The sequence below is a fragment of the Limulus polyphemus genome, unplaced genomic scaffold, assembly GCF_000517525.1.
Source record: "Limulus polyphemus unplaced genomic scaffold, Limulus_polyphemus-2.1.2 Scaffold2994, whole genome shotgun sequence".
NCBI classification, from domain to species: Eukaryota; Metazoa; Arthropoda; class Merostomata; order Xiphosura; family Limulidae; genus Limulus; species Limulus polyphemus.
Window position 1 is genome coordinate 35101 of NW_013668604.1, and position 22542 is coordinate 57642.

General features: G+C 32.6%; 2 protein-coding genes across 3 annotated transcripts in view; one reads left to right on the forward strand and one right to left on the reverse strand.

Annotated features, from left to right (window-relative positions):
• The first annotated feature begins 206 nt into the window (after positions 1–206).
• Positions 207–15878, forward strand: LOC106468399 (protein D3-like). Of its 2 annotated transcripts, none has more exons than XM_022396739.1 (5): positions 207–299; positions 3581–3696; positions 10957–11080; positions 12500–12637; positions 14429–15878. In XM_022396739.1, exons 2-5 carry the CDS (start codon positions 3637–3639, stop codon positions 14641–14643), a joined length of 537 nt encoding a protein of 178 aa, XP_022252447.1. In that variant the 5' UTR covers positions 207–299; positions 3581–3636; the 3' UTR covers positions 14644–15878. The 2 variants fall into 2 exon arrangements, with proteins under 2 accessions (XP_022252447.1, XP_013784276.1); XM_013928822.2 differs by having other exon boundaries at positions 291–337.
• Positions 15879–20205: 4327 nt separating this feature from the next.
• The window catches only part of LOC106468398 (histone-lysine N-methyltransferase NSD2-like), a 68816-nt gene continuing 66479 nt past the window's right edge, over positions 20206–22542 (reverse strand). The window contains 1 exon segment of the mRNA XM_013928821.2: positions 20206–21327. Within this exon segment, the coding sequence (XP_013784275.2) occupies positions 21104–21327 (224 nt within the window). The 3' untranslated portion in view covers positions 20206–21103.

The following is a 22542-nucleotide window of genomic DNA, read 5'->3' on the forward strand; positions in this document are numbered from 1 at the left end:
AATTCGCTATCTCACAGTATTAATTTATAAATTTCATTTTAAATCATTTTAATTTAAGTGTGGTTTGTATAGTAACTAAGTAAGTTAGCTTTATGATGAAAGTTATTATTATTATTATTACTTCATAATAATGGTGACACTTACATACAAAAGATATGTGAAATAGTGATATCCATACTTTCGGAATGAATAGCGAACAGTTAAATTAACTTGGACGATAACACATCTTTGATTAATGAAACATTTACAGCAATTTATAATCCGCTTTTTGTGACGTGTGCTTCCTCACGTTTTTATTTGTAAGTTTGTTGTTACTTTGAGCTTAGGTGACCGTTAAGTATGGCTGTATAATTATTTTATAATGTTTTATGAAATAAATTAAAATATTGTAATACAACAAGTTTATTTTATGTTCTCTTATATAAATTATCCAGAGAGTGCGTTATAATTTATGTTTAAAGTAATGATAATTTTTGTACTGATTTATAACTTTTACTATAGTTATTAACTTATAAATATTACTATTACTTTAAATTTCATTTTATCATTTATGAGTCTAATTTATTATTATTAATATCAATTGCTTTATAGGCCTAGGCCTAAAAATAGGTGTTAAACTTTTTTTAAATTAACTTTAGGTTTTTTGAGTTCTATACAACAGTCGTATAATTTAAAGAGGTCTAAAGCTAGAACATAGAGTCTACTTTGTTTGAAAAACACTTAGTTTTACTATCACTGTATCAGTGTCATGTATCATCGAACATAAATCTCGGAAGAATAGCATAAGCTAGAGCTTTGCAACTAATTAAAGATATTTTTTAAAAGTTAAAACTTGTTCCATTACTTATTTTTATTGGTTTTTAAATATAAGATGTCTGTCATTCACTTACTACTTACCATCTTACTGAAATTACTTTGAAGTTTAACTTTAACACTAACAGTTTAAGTGATTTTATATGGCCTTGAACCTAAACACTGAAATACTTGAAATAGTAAATAATAATAATAGTAATATTAAAATAATGATTATAACTAGGAATACCATCTACTGAGAGTAGTAAGATTTTATGCTTATTTTTTTTTTTTTTTTTGTTGAACCAGTGTCAAAATGTGATGGTGTTTCTGTTCAGTAGTACCTACTAATAAAAAAATTAATATTCATTTTTTTGGTACTTTTATCTGTTATACACCCATAATTTCAATAACTTTTAAAATATATATTTATAAATAAATAAATATATATATATAAAAACATAAATATGTATTTTATTCACATAGTAAATGTCCATAATACATTTCTAAAAATATATTAATAATCATTGTATTCATATAGTAAAAGCTTATCATTTGTGGGGGTTTAACGGAATGGTATCGGTTTTTTCTCTCTCTAGCAATGAAATGTGCCAATAGAATAGAACGTATCTTCCATTTAAAATCACAGGTTTTAAAACTCAAAGTTTGTAACCTAAACCCTGAGTCAGTAAATGAGTGTAGAGCTACCAACACTGAAGTACTGGGTATGACACTCGCACATTTGGTCATATTTTCATGCTCGATTGGATTATTCAATGGGATTACTAAATTTGAAATACTATGTTATGTCATGGACTCGAACGATGGTGTCTTATTTCTATAAATTGTGCTGAGTGTTCTGATTCATGCATTTGCTGTCTCATCACCAGCTCCTGATGAATCAGACTTGCGTCATTTTTGTATGTGAATTATTTAATTTCAATTTATTGTTCATATTAATTTGAATATTGTGATTATCCTTACCCTTTAGATTGTTAGTTGTTCTTTGTCATTCTGAATTGTATTAAATACAATTTAAACTTTCCACTAAGAAACACTTGTATTTTAGAGCTATTATAAAGGTCAAATGGTTGATTGTTTGAGTGTCAGCATTATGATGCATATTTTGGTGTGTAACAGATGGCCAGTTTTAACACATTACATTTTGTGTCATAACAGGTAACACACATTGTAACTTCCTTGCATGTTTAGTTGAATTTGAAATGAAAGAGCGGTTACAATTAATTAAAAAAAATTACATTTTTGTTGGTTGACTGGCTTTATACAACATCACAGTGATCAAGGAAATGCACAATTTTGCTAAATTAAAGATTTAAGTGGAGCATTCCCCCAGACCCCTTAGTCCTCTGGCTCTCATTGCACTTTACTAAGCACTAAAGTTTTACCTTTAAAAAGTTCTGCTCAAACACATTCTTGAAAGCTGGAAGGTGCTGTGAGTATTCCACACGTGATTTTGTTGAGAAAAAAAATTCTCCCCAGCGTAAAACTATGCAAAATTGTAAAGCAATTTAGTTACATACTTCTAGCTTAAAACAATACTAAGTCTCATTCTTTTCATTTATTACACCTTGGATAACCCTCATCTAAAGCCTTCCAATAAAATAATATCCTTTCTCAAATAAGGAGACTAAAACCTGTACACAATGTTCCAAGTGAGGCCTAACAAATGATTTGTTCAGACAGGTAATTACCTTTTAACTTACAATCAATGTGTGCAAAGACATCATACAATTCTGATAGCTTTACTACTAGCCATAAAGTACTGCATCAATGGCCTGATTGACTTACCCATTACTATGCCAAGATCCTTTTCTTCAGTTATGCGATTGAGTGGGTTCTTATCTCTATTAAACGTGTGATCCAAGTTATGATAATCGAAAGGCATTATTTTGTAATTCCCATTATTAATTTCATTTGTTAAATATTTGGCAACCTAATTTATCCAAATCCTTATAGAGTACTTCAAAATTGTCACTACAGTTAGATACCCTACAGTTTAATGTCATCCAAAAACTTTGATCAGTTATTAATTGTGCCTCTATCAGTATTGTTAATATAGATCAGAAAAAGTAAATCTTATGTACTGATTCCTGAGGTATTCCTACTTTTTGTTTTTTCTCATTCACTTGAGTATTTCATCCAATGTGACGATATACTTGCACTTGTCAGGTTCCAGTCTTACTGTTTTAGTCAGTTTGTCTTCCATTGGACTGTGTTTTAAGGAAAGCATGTGAATATGGCTTCTGAGTAGCTATTGTAGACTTGTGAATTATCCTGTTTGTATTACCAAAGGAAGTTCCTACTGTGGCTGCAATGAACTACTATGTTCTTGGGTTACTCCTGCTAACAAGCATTTTTAACTTTCTTCACAACATCTTGTGTATGACTGGAAGCAGGTCATAGAGTAGCCTTCTTTTTATCTTGCTAGAACTACACCTTTTACATCATGAACATGGTTCAACACTACAGATATCCATTTTTGCTTTGTATCTTTTATAATTGTAGAATATAATTTTACAGCAGAAGATCCTGTAATGTAACCTTCCTTAAGAAGGGGTCAATATGAGGTGTTACATGTATTTACTAGTCTTCACACTGTATTGAATTGCAACAACGGGGCCAACTTTTAAGTGTAGTCACATGCTACAGGGATGGTCGGGAGTAAGGTGATGTAAATTGTCACTAATGATCATGAATAATCTGCACTTGCAATATAGTGATTTTTAAACACATTGCTAGTTAACTTTTATTTTATTTTATTGGAAAGGTGGGCAACATTTGGAACCTGTCTCCGGTGGATAGTCTAAAAATAGTTGGAAGGCTATGGAGGAATATGGTGTTATACCAGATGTGATTGATACTGTTCCACCTAATGTTTTGGAGGTTTGTGCATGATTAATTATTATATATTAAATAGTTTAAACTATTGGATTTACTTCATTACCAGTAAAATAATAAATAGTCTTAAAATAGATTTAATTATGAATTTAACTTGTTAAAACTATGTAAAAGTGAAAACCAGTAAATTATATTAAACATTATTATCTCTATTATGTATTATAGGTGCTTTTAAGTTACCAGATATCATTATTTGTGAATGTTTTATGTTCATATTATGTGCTGTTGGTGAAGGCAGCTTGTCACATGGATGAAGATGCAATTGGTAATTTTTTCTATGGCTACATGTGTCCTCTAAAGTACATAATAACACATAGGTAATCTTCTGCTGCATTAGTGTTAAACTATAACTTTTTGCCCCCCCCCTTTTTTTTTACTGTTGATTTTCAATTATATATATTGAAAATAAAAAAATTAATATGATACAGTGTTACTTATTTTGTAACTGAGCTTAATAATTTCGCTCTACTTCAATCATGAAACAAGTTCTATAACTGAAAAATGAAAACAATGTTGCTCAATCAATATTTATTTTTATTCAAATCTACATTCAAAATTGAAAATTAAATCATAAGTATTAAGAAATGAAAAAGATGTTAATGAAAACCAATCCTACAGTTGTATGAATTAAACTTGATAAAAAAATTTTTAATTATTAACTAATATTTTTCAAAATCTGTTTAAAAAAAATCATTAATGTAATATTTCTGAAATAATAGTTCCTCAAATTGCAAATCAAACTCTGTACAAATCAATTTGAAATTTTAGTTAGGAATTTTTTTTTTTCTGGTGAGCTATGTAAATTACCAGTTTTGAATGAGATCTAGTCTGGTTCTATACCTGTTCATAGAACTGATAAATATTCATGATTAATGAGCAGGTGTTTCATTCATGTATTCAAACAGTCCAAAACACAAGGTTGATGTTTCTTAAAATTAGTGAACAACATATATGATGCCATTTGGGTTGAATTGAGATGAAATTATTGAAAACCACACATCTCTTAAACTTGACAATAGTTGAACCACTGGTGTAACTTATTTTGGGGCATGTGACAAAGCATAACTCTTGACCAATGCATAGTTTAGGGTGGCCTCATTCTGACAGCTATCAGGATCAAGCTGAATAGTCATGGAGTTATTTATGGTCATGTTTTCATGATAAAGTGTTTATCTTGCTAAATGGCAAGATTCCATTCATTTTATGAAACAAATGGTAGTTAAGTGATTGCAATTAACCCTACTAATTACTGCTGGGGATTTCTTCATGTTTTAAATATTAAAATGAGTGATTTCATCCAGTTTGTTTTGTCAGTCCTTTACAATGAGTGTTCTGACAGGCAAGAACATAAAAATATTCAATATGTGGATCAGCCCACTGGAAGTGAACAGAATGTAACCAACTCCTGAAAGGGTACAAATATTTTGATAAATGTTTTTTAGAATGCATTGGACAAAAAAAACTATTGCAACAACAGGTTACTATTATCAAGGATAAACGAATTATCAACAAAAACTAAAATTTATGAAATTTTGTACTTTCCATAAGTTATTGATTAATATTAACTTCCAATCATAGTGACGCTGAAAATCAACCTGGCAATCAGTATAGCTAATTAAGTACGCCCTTCTTACATTTCTGCATCAAAATGTATTGTTCATCAGTTGGGTACCTTTACTATTAACAGTATTTTTAGCCATAATCCCAATAATATGCCACAAGGTTCATCCATCTTGGGAGATTTAAGTCAGTCTTAATACGTTTGTTGCCATGCGCCCCACTGGTGGGTCACAACTGACTTTTATTTATGGACCATATGACCCACCTGGGAGTCACAGACAGTTGTGTTTCAAAGGCAAATCTCTCTTTTGACATATGAGTTTGGGATACTGTGACTACTCTTTGGAACCTCTTGAATGTTTAATTTATTCTGTGACAGCGAATATGTTAAATACTTATTAAATTAACAATACAAAACAATCTAAAATAAAAAACAATACAATGAATATTGTGAACAAAAGTAACAAGAAATAATATATCTTACCTAAGGAACACAAAAACAATAGCTGACTGTTTGAAGTAGAAGAAAATTGTTTAGAAATTTTGAAACTTGGTATAACTTGCTTATTTTCTCCTATTAGTAGGTCTTTTGACCAAAGAAAACTCCTCTTTAGTGTAGCTGAAATAAGGGGAACTTACTTATTGTTAATTGGAAAAAGAAATGTACAAAGTATCAGATTTTATGCAAGTGAATAATATGAACAGTTAGTAATTCATAGTAAAATTTACTATTAACAATATAGAATGTTGTTTAGTTTATTACACACGGTAGAATTTATCTTAAATATTTTCTTCTTGTAGTGTTGGTAAAGGAGTTGACTTTAATGTATGATTGAGTGGCCTGTCTCCTTGTTTGTTCCTGTATTCATATTACTTTGCACAGTGTATTAAGCTAAGTTGAAATTATTGCTATAAAAAGTTAACTGAGAACACAAATTTGTGTAAGTAATTTTGTAATCACATGCATAAATTAAGGATTTCTGGTGACATGAAAAGATTGTATACAGAATGGTTATGTATGTGAAAATTACCAGTAAACCTTTGTATAACATTTGAGTATTTTGAAGGATAATGGCAAAGCTATTTTCATGGAAATGTATCTTATAATAACACAACATATTGTCACCATGCTTTGCAGTACCCATTCTAGGAAATTAAGAAAAAAACTTTCAGAATTTGATTTTATTAATTTTTAAATGGAGCAAGGCTAGATCTGTTAATGAATTATATATATTTAATGTATTTCAACACACAAGACAGGCCTAAGGATAAGACTGAAAGCTAATTATTGACCATTGGTTACTGTTTTTTTGTGTGACTTACTATTATATGAGTGGTTCCGATTTGATTACTTACCTCTTCTCAAAGTTACAGCTATTCTCGACTTGGCTGTCTTCTAGTGGGCAAATTTTTGTTTGCCACTAGCTTTGAACTCCCACCTAATTCTACATGTATTGCATGGTTCAATTTCATTTAAGTATGAAATTTAGCATAAGACAACCCTCCATCAATAGGAGTGCGACACACCCTTCTATCGAAGCTGACTCCCTTTATGCAGTTGAATCCAATCTTCACTTCTCGATTTGGAATGGCAGTGTTAAGACCCAGTGCTTGATTTCATACTTTTGTTTTTCCTTTAGTGTGTTTCAAAAATATTCAACTACTGATTTTCACATTTCAATGTATTGTTTATAATACACTATCAAATTGGATTTATTTATTTGATTGTGAATTCTATTTCTCACTCAATTACCAGTAGTCAGTCAATAATTTTGAATTTACTATTACGACTACAATGGATACCAGTGGTACTGGCGTTCAACAGTCCGTGACAATAGCTGTAAGTGCGACATTTTTGGCAGAGGAAATTTCAGACTTGGACCTTCCCCTTCCTTATTAACTGCAGCACTTAGTTCTGAGTTTTAATTTCCCCACTTCACTTGATATTGGGGTCCATGCTGAACGTTTTATGTGGGAATTAGTATGCCATGCCCCCACATACTTCAGAGGCTCATGCACTCGTATATCATCGTTATAAATCCTTTCTCAATAGACAACAGATGAATTCCCTTTTGGAGTTCAGACCCCAATACTTCAGAGCATTTTTCTCAAGCATAATTTGCTCGTTCCTGTTTTTCCTTATTTGTCACCCACTCACATGTTGTTCAAGGCTTTCTTTTATCCTCTCAAGGGTTTTTTGGCAGAAGCCTGTATTCTTACTACTTATCCAGATTGTCTTTGTTTGCCATTTCTTTTCATACTTGTCTCTTGTCCCAACCTCCTCCTTCTGCAGTTCCCATTCCATGTCCTCCTTTACCAGTTTCTACTTCCTGGACTACATCTACATGTCGTACCATTTTTTACCTGATGCCCTGTACAACGTGAGCAGTACCAATGACTATCCTATGTATTCGAGTTCTTTGAGAGCCAGGCTCGCTTGCTTTTCAGAAGTGTGGGAGACTTTTACCACCAACCCTAGGGTCATTCGAGTTTTGTCAAGAGACTGTCACTCCTTTTCCTCCACCCCCCCCCCCACCTTATTCCATGTCCCAGTTTCTTTCTCTAACTCCTTAAGATCCCATTTCCTACCAGCATCTCACAGATATAGTTCAAGTCCTTCTCATTAAGGGTGCTATTGGACAGGTTTTTCCTATATTTCCAGGGTTCCTTTCCAGAACTTTTGTCATCCCTGAGAAGACCAGGGATTGGCATCCTGTGCTCAGTCTGGCCCATCTGAATCGATTCCTTGATGTGCCTTTGTTCACCATGAAATTCTGTCTCAAATGAGTCTTTCTTCCAGGACTTTGGATGATGAAAATCAAAGTGTCTGAAACCTATCTTCACATCCCTATTGCTCAGGCCTCTCATAATTTTCTATGTTTTGTCCATGTGGGTCACATTTATCAATTCTGAGCTCTTCCTTTTGGGCTAACATTGGCACCCTGTGCTTTCTGGCTTGGTCGTTTGTCATCTCACTGGCTCAGTTTCTATCATTTTATGGATGAGTGGCTCCATCCTTCAGAGTCTTGCTCACACACCCAACTTCTCCTCAGTGAAACTGTTCGGATGGGTTGGTTTATCAAGAGGAAGAAGTCTGTTATCCAGCCCACTCAATATCTTGTTCATCTGGAGGTGTTTTTCAACTTGTATCTCAGTCCAGCCCAGCTTTCTCCTCTTCCTTTGTGATCCATGGAGTTTTTAGTTCAGAGGGCACTATTAGCACCTTCCCTGTACAAGATGTTCTCTCTATTTTGGAGATATGGGCATTGCTGGAAGCATTTATCCTTCTGGGCCATGGGGATACCTATTCCTTCTACTTGTCTGGGTGGCCTTCATTGATGCCATGTTATCAGAATGGGGTGCATACTGCATTATACAGGAGATCTTGGGATGAGTTTACATCAACCTTTTGGTACTCCTTGCTGTTCAGCAGGTGATGGTTATTTCTGTCATCTCTGTGAGGCAAGACAGTTATGATTCATTCTATCAATCCAGTCAACACTTGATTGCAGTAATTATGATCCTACACTCTAGATCTCCTCTTCTGGGCTCACAGCCATTCATTTGCTTGTCACATATTGCCTTCTCCCTGTAGCCATTCTCCATACTTTGGTACAACTCTGGGTGTTTTTTTGTTTTTTCAGGGGCCTACTTAAAATGTTATGAGTAAAGTAGAAAGAGATTACTGCCCATCTCCATTCTTCCCTAGATTGCCAGAATCGGGAATGGTCAGCTTTTCATAATAGGGTTTCATGGTCACCCACTGCACTTTCTCTGGTGATGCATTCCTTCAAACTCTCCAAGATGTTTCATCCCCCCTTCTTCCAGTGGAGTACAGAAGTCCTTACCACTTCCCAGCTCCCAGCCAGTGGGATGGTAGATCATGGAGGAATCCTCCTGAGTGTACACAATTATACTTGGGTAAGAGTAGGGCAAGGACATTCTGCTTGAGTAGATGGCATGACTATCCTCCTTCCATGGATCTGATGTTTTATTCCAGATGCCGCTGATATGGACTGGATTTTTCCATCTATTTTGTGGTTAACCCCTCTGTCTGAGAAACCTCCCTCCTACTGCCACCTGATGTCAATTCCTGGGCAGCTGGTTTTGGTTGGAGCTGGACCATCTACCACAAGACCTGACATGTGAATGGACTGGGAACTTCTTCCTATTGTGAACTGGATGTAACATCCCCAATGCCGATTGGTTTTGGACTAGAATTTACCCTCCACCTTGCATTTACACCTTCCTGTCATTGTCCAGATGTACATTCCCAGAGTTTGTTCCAGGTTGTGTTGAATTTGTACACACTGAAAGGAGGCTTCTCTTCTTGTTCCTACACCTCAGGTGAATGGTTGAGGACCCTCCTCCTGCCAGGGGCTGGTTAAGTTCCTCCCAGTGTCACTGGTCTAGACTGGAGTTAACTTCCCAGTTATGTCTGATGCACCCGAGCCACTCTACACACATTCCTCTTCCTTTTATATTTGGGATAGATCAGTTATTCTGCCTTTTGATTGAGATACAACACCAGTTGGCTCCACTTGGGCAAAGAGTATACCTGGTTTAGATGTGGTGTGGGTTCCCACGGGTGTGTTTCCTCAACATAGAAGTGGCACACTCCATGGGTGCTCTTCACATACTTTTGAAGGGTGCTCTTCTAGGTAATGTTTACACTGGTCCCTCCACCTGTTCAATGTGTGATTCCAGCTGTAACTGTGAGAAGAGTTAAGTAATCATATCAGATGTTAATATTTTCCTACACTTTCCTAGCTTTAACAGAGTGGAGGTGTCTATCAGAAAATATATTTTCAATGTTGGAAAATATTAACTTTACATATATACTACAGTGCCAAATACATACTCTGTATTATAAAAGCACTTTTGACACTGAATTTTAAAATACTGTTCACTACCATTGGGGTCCATTATTTTTTATGTTCTTGCTTGTAAAAACCTCAGTGTAAAAAAAACAAAAAAACAGACAAATTGGATAAAACCTCTCAATTTATATATAAAATATAAAGGAATCCCCAGCAGTAATTAGTAGCATTAATTGCATTTTTTTTAATGTTTCTTTGTGACTTATATTATTAGGGACCTTGCAACCAACAAAACAATTAAGTGCATTAATAATTAAAAAAATATATGTAAAAAACATATGAGGTATTTGGATCTCTTTGGTAATTGTACATTAAATATAATATTACAACAAAGTGAGTGGCAATCAAGTAATTGTTGGTTAGTAATTCCTGCCTTGTGAGTGGTTATTTAGTCCTAGAGGCAAACTGGATTGAATTCATATTCCTTTCACTTTCTGAACAATCAAGATTAATAACCTAAGCTAAGTGAAACATTTCATATCATTATGCCTATTCAAAATTACCTGAATGAATTCAAACTAACAGCATTCATCAACAGGTAAATCACTCTACAAGTTTAGATGTGGACATGCAAAGCATCTTCATATTACAACTCCATATTTGATTTACCTGCTTCTAAAATTATCAATCTTTACCAAGGATTCAATTAATTCCTTAATACTTTTAAATGTTGCTGAAATAGTTACTTCTTATTAGTTTTAATATGCATACTGTTTGGGTGGATGTTTTGTATCTATTTAAAATGTTGTTAATGGTAAAATACTGGCTTCTATCATGGTGTTAAGACTTTTTATAATGCTTCTAGGTGAATTATGGAAGTTATGAAGTGAAGCTTGGAAATGAGTTAACTCCAACTCAGGTGAAAGACCCTCCAACTCGTATAAACTACCCTGTTGAAGATAATGCATTGTATACACTGTGTATGACTGGTAAGTCAAACATCTAAACATAAATCAATATTTATTTATCAGTTCTAGTTGTAAGAAGTGATATTTATTTTAATACCTATGTAGTTTAACCAATTTCATAGAAAATAGTGTTTTCTTGCTTAAGTAAATACTGTTATCTTTCAAATTGAGATTGTAGGCAGATGCTATATGACTGTTTTCAAATTGTGTAGAGGTGAGCATGTATCCTGTGTAATGATGCACAACATTTCTACTTTTTTTTTTCTTTATCTTCAACCATACTGACCTAATGAGGGCACTTGGAAACAAGTCCAAATGAGGAGTTAATTTTATGCTAGAGCTGAATTATCAGATATAAAAGACTGTTTTGTGTAGGTAGTATTATTAATTAATTAATTTATTTTGTGTTTGTAATTCATTGATGTCAAGGCTATCAAACTTTGTATTTGCAATCCATTGATGTTGAGGCTATGGAGATTTCTAGAAGGCCTAAGTGATAGATGTATAAATAGCTGCAACCAGACGAGTGGAAATAGAGTAAAGGTAAAGTCGCGTGAAAGCGAAGTTCGGTCAGTGAAAAGTTAGAAAATGTAAAGTTAACCGTCATGGGAGTGAAAGGCCTAATGGTTGATACATTAGTGAGATTAATAATTTGAAAGAGATAAGGAGAATAATTTGTCTTGACAAAGGGTGTTCTTAGCTAACTGAACCCATCTGTGTGGACTTTCACAAAATACAGATGATTAATGGAAGTATGAAGAGCATATATATCTACTACAAAAAAGTAATTTCTGACATGAATGAATCCTGGAAATTGCTACTCAATTCATTGTCAGGCTTACTAATCAGTTACTTTCAACCAATCAGTTATTCTGACATGGGACAGCTAAAACAAAACTCTGGAATTTAGTTTTGATACCCACTGTGGGCAAAGCACAGATGGCCAGTTGTGTAACTTTGTGTTTAACATCAAACATACTGACAGCATTTTCCGGGTGTCAGTATCATACATTTCAAAACAAACTGAATATCATCAATGTAGTAAATAATTTTTATTTAGTTAATATTTTTGCTTAAAATTTCATTTTGTAAATTTTGGATATTTGTGTTTCTTTACCTTTTTGTGGAACTACTGTTGAAGAAAATGTCTTCATAATTAGATAAAAGTTATGAAGATAAGTTGGTTAGAGTAATATACTGTGTATTCAATAATAAAGCTGTTCTGCATTTAACAAAATGATTTAATTGTTTATGATTTACTTTGGTTACTTGGCTAACTCACATTTTAAGAACAACTTTTCTGTGTTTGATTGTTTGTAAATAGTATCTGAAATCGTGCACATTCAAAGTTATATATATGCTTTGTTGTTTTTGGATTTTACTATTTGTGTTATTTGCTATCAGTAATTTGTATATTTAATTTTCTCTCTCATAATACAGACCCTGATGCTCCTAGCAGACAAAACCCTAAGTTCCGTGAATGGCACCATTGGTTAGTGGTTAATATTCCTGGGTCAGAAGTTGATAAGGGTGAGGTAATGTCACAGTATATTGGGTCTGGTCCTCCTAAAGGAACAGGTGGGTTAAAAATAATTCAAGTCAAAGTATTGTATGTATAGAGGAATATTTTCATAATTATGGTATTGAGTGCATTAAACATACATTTTAAAATGTTGATCTTGGTTTGATTGATATTCTACCCATATTAATGCATATTAAGATTAGTTACTGATCTGGTTTCTTAATTGAGAAAGTCTTAATATCTTTTTTTTTATATCCCAATACAAATATGCTGCTGGCATTTCTTAACTCTTTAGCTTGTTCTGGTCTTCCTTAAATGATAATAAGTTGGGCCTGCCCATAACTATGAACCAGCTGTAAATGAAAAAATAAGTAACCAAAGAGAAAACTTGAATTGTTTTGTTATTAGTTAGGTTAAACTGAAGATGTGATATTTTCCTGAATTTTATCTTGAATTGGTGTAATGTTTTAAAAGTTTAAAGAAATAATTTTAAAATGGAAATAATACAACATAAAAATAGCTCAAGTCTGATGCTTATGTTGTTAGGTGTAAAATAGAAAAAACAACAACAATCAGAAATGGCATGATATGGAACTCGTGTCAAGCATGGGTGTTGGAGCAACTTAAATATGAATATATTGCCAACTGTTGCATTTAAATTGTCTAAAATAATTGAAAAAAAACATATGTACTCACATTGGGAAAGCACTTGCAGAAATTAAGTCATTCCTATTTTTCTTCTAAGATTCTAATTGTTTTAGGCTGTCATTCCTATTATACATCAGTTAGGGTTGATATCTTTGCATTTAGTGATGATGTTGCTTGATTGTCAAGACTGAAATCCACAGTTAGCTTTAGGTGCTATTTTTCTTGAAGTTTATGTTTGTGAATAATAACATTGATTCACAAGTTGTAAGTATCTTTCAAATTTGAGTTATAACCATTTACATCACTTTTGCATCTTAAACATACAAATCAGTATTCGATTAATTCCTCTCATGACATTGGAAATAATTCTTGGAAGTTTTGCTATGAACTCTGAAATTTCAGTTTATTCTCTGTGAGTGCTGTATTTGCTTGAGTTCCCTGTAAGACATTTGTTCGGCCTTTTGACCTTGAAATATAGTCAGAGATTGAATTCAGTTGTATGTTGGGAATATTGTCATCTTTATGTAGGCTTTCAAATTAATGTTCTTAGCCTCAGTTTTTACTTCCAAATCTATTTTAATACTTCTTAAATGTATTCTCTATCATAACTACAAATTGGGCAAATCTGTGTGTTACATACTGACTCCCATAGAAATTTATTCTTCCTCATCTCTCTTGCTGACCCTTGTTGAATGCTGAGACTTTGCACTAATGTTCTGTAGCACCCGAGGATGTGCCTTTCTCCTCTTTTACAAAAAAATGTCTAATTAGTTTATTGTAGTACCATTTTAAAATTTTGTTGTGTTATAAGCCTGTTGCCATCATAGTTTCAAACCTAGTGCTCCCATTTGAACAAGACTTAACTGATCTACCTACAGTGCTCCTGAGGAAATTAATGAATGACTTTCACAACAGTTTGTATAGATCTCTTCTACTTCTATTTTAAAACAAATATTGTGTATATTTGAAGTTTGCCATACAGTTACCAATTATTAAGTTTTTTTAGATTATAGTAGTACTGTTGACAATTCTGTTCTGAGTGGGTACAGCATTATGAGTCACCCTTTAGTAATTTACCTGTACTTCTAAAAAGTAGCAGCACAAATGTGTATGTGTGTGTGTAATAAACATTCCAAACCACAATTAAAAGTTTTGCCAGTAAGCAAGAATATCATGGATTTAATTAAAAAAATTTTCAGGCTTGCATAGATATATTTTTGTGGTATACAAGCAGCCAGGTCATCTAAATCCCACAGAAAAGCGACTTTCTAACAACTCTGGACAGCACCGAGGCAACTTTAAGATCAGAGACTTTGCCAAGAAGTACAACTTAGGACAGCCAGTTGCTGGCAACTTCTACCAAGCTCAGTGGGATGATTATGTTCCAAAACTGTATGAACAGCTCAGCAACTAAGTTGGCTTATGATTGTCCTCAAGATTTATTGTGGCAGAAACTTGAGGATTGCTTTACTGATACTAATCATTAACTTTAGGTAGAAGTACTCTTCCACTAGAAGACAGGCAGCAATATGTCTTGTTTTTGTTAATTTTTTGAGGTTGTCCATTTTTCATTAAAAATTAGTTATCTTTGTTTCTCATGTTAGATTAATATTTTATGTAATATGTGTGTGAAAAAAAGTCTTCTAGATTTTTTGTTGGTTACCAAACTATATTTCTAATTCAAAAAAAAATATTTGAAGGGCTCTCTATTTTGCTGTTAAGATGCCATGCCAAAAGCCACTGATATATTTAAATTATATATTTGACATATATTACAAAAAATCAAGTGTAACTGGTATGAAAATTTCATACAAAAAAATGCTCAATTATAAAAAATTTTTTAATGTTAATGGTGTCAGGCTTGTTGAGAGGTTTATTCTTAAAAGAGGATATTGTAACATTTATCATATTAAAACCTAATGGTAGAAAGTAGTTTTTTTTAACTTTAGAATTTTTGAAAATTTCCATCAGTGATATGTTTGTGAGCAGTTCCATAATTTACAATAAATAATTTCTATCAATAATTTTTTAGCTGGATTAAAGTTCTTAAGATATAGTTCTATTCATTGTGTCATCCCCCCCCCCCCAGAAAAAAAGAAATAGACATGTAAATTTATATATTTTTAGTAATTTCGAACAAGTGCTAAATCCATTGGTAACTGTTTTCAACACATCCTATTCAGACTAGGGCATGTTTTTGCTGTGTTTGACTAAAAGTGGAATTAAGAATAAGTAGTTTTTCTCTTCAAAATGTTGGATTATTAGCAGTATAGTTACTGCTGTTTTGCTTTTCAGAATCCTCACAATAAATGATTTTGAAACTTTTCTTCATAATTACTGACATCAAGCTATTTTAACAGTTTGTAATTAATATCATAATAATTGAGTCATGAAATAAAAGCCAGCATGATAGGTTCCACAGTATTTTGATAAAATTGTTTTATTTCAAAGAAGGAATATTTGAAAATCTTTGAGTCCACAGCATACAGGATACATCTTTTTTTGTTTTTCTTTCTGGTTAGTAAATAAAATATCAATTCAAATTTTTATATTCTATGTATTAGGTGAGTTTGTACTAAATGTGTACTAAGTCAGGCATACTTGATTTATATTTAATGTGAATTATAATAAACTTTCATGCTCAAGATATATTAAAGCATCCTGTGAAATAATTTACTGTTGTTGTTTTTAATATTTCTATGTTTAAAACTGAAAAGTTGGTGAAGCAGTGAAGGCCCATCAGGTCTCTTGTTATTTCATGAGATAAAATAAATTTATCTTACTCGTAATACAAGTACCACTGGCTACTAGCAGTTTATATAAAATTGGATTATCTTACTCTATAAACTGCTAGTAGCCAGTGGTACTTGTATTACTAAAATTGGAATCCTTGAGAACAGAACATTTTCAGATCAAGTATTTTTTAAACATGGACCATTTTTTCACCAATAGAGGAAAAATGGTAGAGAATTCTTAAAGTGTAATGTATTTCATGATTAGTCAGTGGTGGTGCCTAAAGATACAGTGCATGTCATTGCACAGCAAATGATACCTACCCTGTCTTGTTGATTGTAGTGTAATGCAAGCATAACAGGATGGATAACTAAGAGCAGAGGAGAAAAATATTTTTATTTCTCAAACCTTTTGAAATGGCAGTGTGAAGACTTGAGTTTTTTACTAACATGTATAGTGAGGTTTAGTGTCATTTGGTTTCACATCTATACAATTAGTTTTTAAATTTAGCCTTCTGTACAACTGGGTCAGAGTGCACATTTCATGAACTTTTACAGCTTCATTCAAAGTTTAATTAAATAATTCTCTGTGTATATCAATAAACTTGGTACTGAAATGTAGTTTGTAATTGGGATATTTATATTATGTAAGTTTGAGTTTTCCACTTAAAAAAGAAAATATTTAGAACAAGTTCCAATTTTCAATGATCTGTAGTGATGACTGTGCTATGAATTCTCCCTTATATTTGTCATATTTTACTTACTACAACTGTGTCCAAGCAATTAGAAATACAAACTATACATAATTACAAGCATAAATCTAAAATTTGAACCTTCTTGATTTGTGGAGATACTAATACATTTGTCAAGTCCACCAGAGAAGACCCTCTGTCTTTTTATATATACCACTGCTAATAGTCCTTACAAAGCCGATGAATGCGTTTATAACAAAGGGCATTTTATCCTCAATTTAATGTTATAGGGCTGTCATTTAAATTTCTTGTGTAAATCATTAGTCAGCAGAAGTATTTCTTTTTGGTGATTTTTTGCTCCAAGTGTTACAGAATATTTTAAACCTATTTGGAAAGTCAGTATAGTATTTTTGAAACATGCTGTTCCAGTGCTTAAAAAATTTTTTTGTTCTAAAATGCATATTTGAAACCTACAGGATGTTTTTATTTGAACAGTTGTTGAAAAAAGTTAAGCCCAACAGTTTTGGCTTGTGGTGTTCAAGACATGACTAAACTAAGGTTGTTTCTGTGATTTATTATTTTTCATAGAAGATGGTGGTTAAAAGTACATGTAATAAAACTAAAAGAAAACATGTGAAAAGGTTAATAGTTGAAGTTCTGACTATGACAAAATTAAAGATCTCTCAAGATGATGAATTCAAGGAAAAAAAAGGAGGAAATGGATTCACTTCTTATGGAAAAAGTTAACTAAAAGGAAATTGCTTAAAATTAGGAGGGGGGTGAAGAAACTAGTTATTGCATTTCAGTACTACATAGAACAAGATTAATATCACGAGAAAAGACAGCATTCAGAATGGAATAATTGTAGGTTTCCTTTTCAATTTCCAAACCATGGGGAGTAGCCAGAAAGATTGTGAATAGAATGGTGGAGTGAGTTGAAGTATACATTAAGTTAATAATTTTTTTTATTATCATGAAGGGTTAAGTAGTTGTTGGAAAATGTGGCTTAATGTTGCATGAGGCTTTAACTTTTACAATTTAATATTTTTACTGCTAACCTCTTTTTCAACTGGCTAACCATTTTTTGAGAAAAGATATGCTTTCAAGCTGCCTACTTTATCACTTAAAATAATAACACCTTCAGTGTTTCACAGTAATGAATATTCATGTACATATGTACAAATACCTTACCTAATCAGAAATGAGTATAAACATGGTATCTTTTGTTTCATTCTCCTTTGTGGAGTGGGACTTCACATCTGTTATAATAAAATCTTGTTTCTGAGCATTTTCTTTTTTTTTGCAAACTCTGTATGGCTTAGTAGGGTATTTCTATTTTATTGGGTGGTAGCATGGCCACCAAGTCGTGTTCTTTGATTCCACCAATTAGACGTATGGCAGGCTCAATCTTCGATGTTTGAGGACCTGCCACAGCTTGGAGTGCTTTCTCTTGACTATCAGAGGAAGATGGGCAGCTTTTGCCTGTCCAAATTATGCCAGAATGCCACCAATCACCTTCATTCTGAAATTCAGCAACAAGTCTTTTTATCTGGATTTGCCTAATTGTACAAAATATGTGAACTGGCCATGCAAAGTTAAAATATATATAGAACAAATTTTTTCCATGTATAAGTATAATATTTTGCCATTTGTTCTAGTTCGTCAAGACCAGACACATGTCTGTTTTAATCGAACACACAAACTGATTTTTGGATAGGTTGATTGTCCTTGTCATTCCTCCATCCTGGAATTGTGAAGATAATTTTTACTGGTCATTTGTCTTTCCACACTAACACATCTCCATCTCAACAAACACCACCCGACTCTCATGCTGCAAATCATGAAGGGCACCTCCGTTCAGTCTAAGTTCCACACACATGGATCTTTTGTTTATCTGCCAGCAAAAATTTGGATAGGGCCACACTGTTATAGTAATTGTCCATGTATACCTTGTAGCCAAACCCATACAGGAGACCACCATAGATTTGCTGCAGAGAAGGGCCAAAAACAGCCAAAGTTTACCAGAAGTGAAATCCTTCCATTGTCTAGGATGGGAGTATCTTTTCAAATCTTGGTGTTCCTGAAAAAATTATGCAGCATAAAGATTTGTCTTTCTTACAACATTGTCTGTTAGTTCATCAGTAATAAACAGTTTGAACCATTGAAGACAGCTCTCTGTATTATCTGGCTGTATGTTTATACCTGGAATACCAGTGAACTGGTGTACACATGGAGGTCTGTCTACATTATTCCAGTTCCCCACCCAATTTTCATTTCTCCTGCCCTAACTACAATTGGAACAACCTTTCCCACAGCCAGGTACTTGAGCACAATCAGCTTAAGCACCATTATTACTGCTAGTATTAGGCCTACATGGACTGGCATGTCCACATCACTTGATTCATTGTTATTATTTGAGTCACTTTCATCATCTATACTATATTCCTTGGAATCCTCTACATCTGAATTATCACTAAAATGATTAGATTCAGAGTCCTCATCAGTGAATATTTCCTGCAAACTATCTTCACCAGAATAATGAGAAGCTTGTTTCATGGGCACCGCCATCTTAGAAGTCCCGGAAATAATCTGAAAATTCAAGTTGTATTTTTGATTCTGTAATATTCATACAAAGTACAAATTACCATAACAACCAAAATAAAATGGAGGCTGACTAATGTATTTTCTAAAACACTCATTATAAGTTTATGCTTCTACTTACAGATGGCACAGAATGTACAGAACTTTAGTGTGGGTAAAAAACTGAAGATTCTTATAGTTAGCCACTGGGACCATGCGTGGAAATACGTAGATAGCAGTGGAAGTGTTAAGCACTTTTCTGTTTGGTGATGTTTTGTATGACTCTTTGTGAAGAGTTACAAAGCTGCAAATAAAGCAGCATTTCTTATTGCATCGATAACTGATTGACTGTAGGTCAAGAAGTGTAGTTGATCTTAAAATATATAAATATGTAACTAAGGATTTTATTTCTTCAGGGAAGATCATTTTAAGGTAATTGATTATTTAGCTCTTTTGTACAATGTCTGGCTTTGTTGAACTTTAGATTTTCAGTCATCATTAACGAAGCAACTGTGTTTATTCCCCTGCTTGTCATAGGAGCATACAAAGTACACCAAGACTTTTCCATATTTAATCAAATATACATTTGTTATATTTCACAAAATTTTCCAATTCTTGCTTGTTCCTGGGAGTATAAAGTGTTTGGTTACTAAAGGCTTAAGACTTATTTCTGTGTAGTAACTTATTAGCGAGATTTCTTGTAAGCAAATAAGAAACATTTTCATTTAATCATATCAGAAAAATTGCATATACTTCTCATTACTGCATTTACTTGCACAGAAGACAAGAACTGTACCAGTATTAAGCAAATTATTTTTAGGACAGATTAATTTCTAACCGAAAAAAAACCTTGACGTTTCTCAGGAAGTGCTTGAACTATTTTAGGTACGTGATACACAGTTTATCTTCAAATTATATTCGAGACTGAAATTAAATTATTAATAGTAACAGTTATAGAAGAGAAAGAACATGTTGAAGATATTAGAAACTGTTATTTATTTTTACATCAAGATTAATCACACTACAAAAATTTGAAATAAAGTGACAACAGCAAGTATAACATTATGTAAGTATACTATGAAATGAAATAATTAAAACTGATTTTATTAAACTAGATCTCTGTTCCATAAATTAGCTTTGCCCTGTCAATATTTTAGGAAACAAGTGGAGCACTTTCCTTGATGTGTTATGATACACGAGACATTTTCAATACTAGTTGTGGAAAAACCTAATAGACAAAAAAATTTATTGTAGGTAGCTACTACCAGTGAAAATCTTGCACAGTCAAGTACCTATGTTTGATAGAGAATATAATGTAAAAAATATACTGTTAGGCTTTGTGCCAAATCCACATGACAGCAGAGTATTCAGCATTGTCAAACATTTAACCAAAAAATTTATTTTCTTCATTAAAACTGCTGAACATGACTGCTCCAACTCTCAGCTCAAAGAATCCATATTTTATCTAGTCAAATTTTTACAGATAGTCTATAATAATTTGCAAACTTACCATTACTTAAATTTCTTTTATATTCTACATGTCACTACTGATGTATTCTTTTAGTTCATTGACTCAAAGGTCACACCTCAAAAAAAGTTAGTTATTTGATAAAGAGTTTTGTATTTATTACTGATGATAAAAATACAAAAGTTAGGTTACAACACTTTGGAATAGTGAAAACAGGACCACAATTTAATATGCGGAATAACCAGTAAAAAAGACAATGGCAGTGATGCAATAGATGGAACTTATAAAAACCATTTGAAAAACCCTGTGAATATTTTCATGTGAAGTCACAATACCACTATTGATTTCAACCCAAGTCTTCATTTCATATATTCATTAACGTTTTAGGATTGGCATACTGTTTTATGAAGGATTATTTTCTTCATCTGTTAAATTAGCAGCTGGTGAGTCATTCACTTCGGACTTCGTATCTTCTTTGTGGTCAGTACAATAAAAGTGTCCATCCACAACCAAAATATTGTCTGGTGTACCATGCTCTTTGCAAAATGAGTTGGGACACTCAACACAGAGCATTACTGAGGTCTTACCACATTCATCACAATGATGCCATGGACACTCCCACTTTCCTGCAAAAGTAAATCAGTTACATTTTTCTTGGTACATATTTGCAATATATCCCACGAAAATGAACCAGCTATTTTTAAACCCTTTCATTAGTTATTTGTAGACACTCTTCTCAGTATATACTTCCACAGTATGCTATAAAAAATAAGCTATTCAAAAAAATTCTGTTTCGGTAGTTACTTGCAGGGTATTCCAAAAAAAATAATAATAAAGCATCTATTTAGAAAATGCATCTAAGTTATTTCATGGTAATAAAGAATTTAAAACAATGTAATTATTGAAAATAAAATTTCAAAAGAAACTGATTAAAACACTCAACATGGTGAGTTAAGTCTATGATGCAAATTTCTTCAAAGCATAGTGAAATTATTTGGAGAGTTGGGTGTTAAGTAATGCTAACATTAACTCTGACTTATGAAAGATAACCAGCTAGATTCTTATGATGGACTTTGACAGCCTAACCAACATTAATTTTTTTTTTTTAATTATGAATTAGTCAGGTTTTTGTGATGGATTTTTACAGTCTAATGAATATTAATTCTAGTTTTTTTTTGGTTGTGAATTAGATAGGTCTTTATGATGGATTTTTACAGTTTAATGAACATTAATTCTTGTTGTTTTTTTTTGGTTGTGAATTAGATAGGTTTTTATGATGGATATTTTATAGTCTAATGAATATTAAGTCTAGTTTGTTTTGGTTAGAATTAGATAGATCTATGATGGATTTTTACAGTCTATTGAACATTAAGTCTAGTTATTTTGGGTTGTGAATTAGATAGGTCTATATGATGGATTTTTACAGTCTATTGGGTGTTAAGTGATGCTAACATTGGGTGTTAGGTCTATATGATGGATTTTTACAGTCTATTGGGTGTTAAGTAATGCTAATTCTAGTTATTTTGGGTTGTGAATTAGATAGGTCTATATGATGGATTTTTACAGTCTATTGGGTGTTAAGTAATGCTAATTCTAGTTATTTTGGGTTGTGAATTAGATAGTTTCTATATGATGGATTTTTAAAGTATAATGAATATTAATTCTAGTTTGTTTTGGTTGTGATGGAGTTTTACAGTCTAACCAACACTAATTGTAGTTGTTTGGTTGTGAACTATACAGGTCTTTATGATGGATTTTTACAGTCTAATGAATATTAATTCTAGTTTTTTTTATTGTGAATTAGATAGGTCTTTATGATGGATATCTTATAGTCTAATGAA

Coding starts and splice junctions, on each gene's coding strand:
- LOC106468399 (XM_022396739.1), top strand. CDS start 3,637: ATGGAGGAATATGGTGTTATACCAGATGTGATTGATACTGTTCCACCT. Junction 11,081..12,499: donor GTATACACTGTGTATGACTG/GTAAGTCAAACA, acceptor CTCATAATACAG/ACCCTGATGCTCCTAGCAGA. Junction 12,638..14,428: donor TGGTCCTCCTAAAGGAACAG/GTGGGTTAAAAA, acceptor AAAAATTTTCAG/GCTTGCATAGATATATTTTT.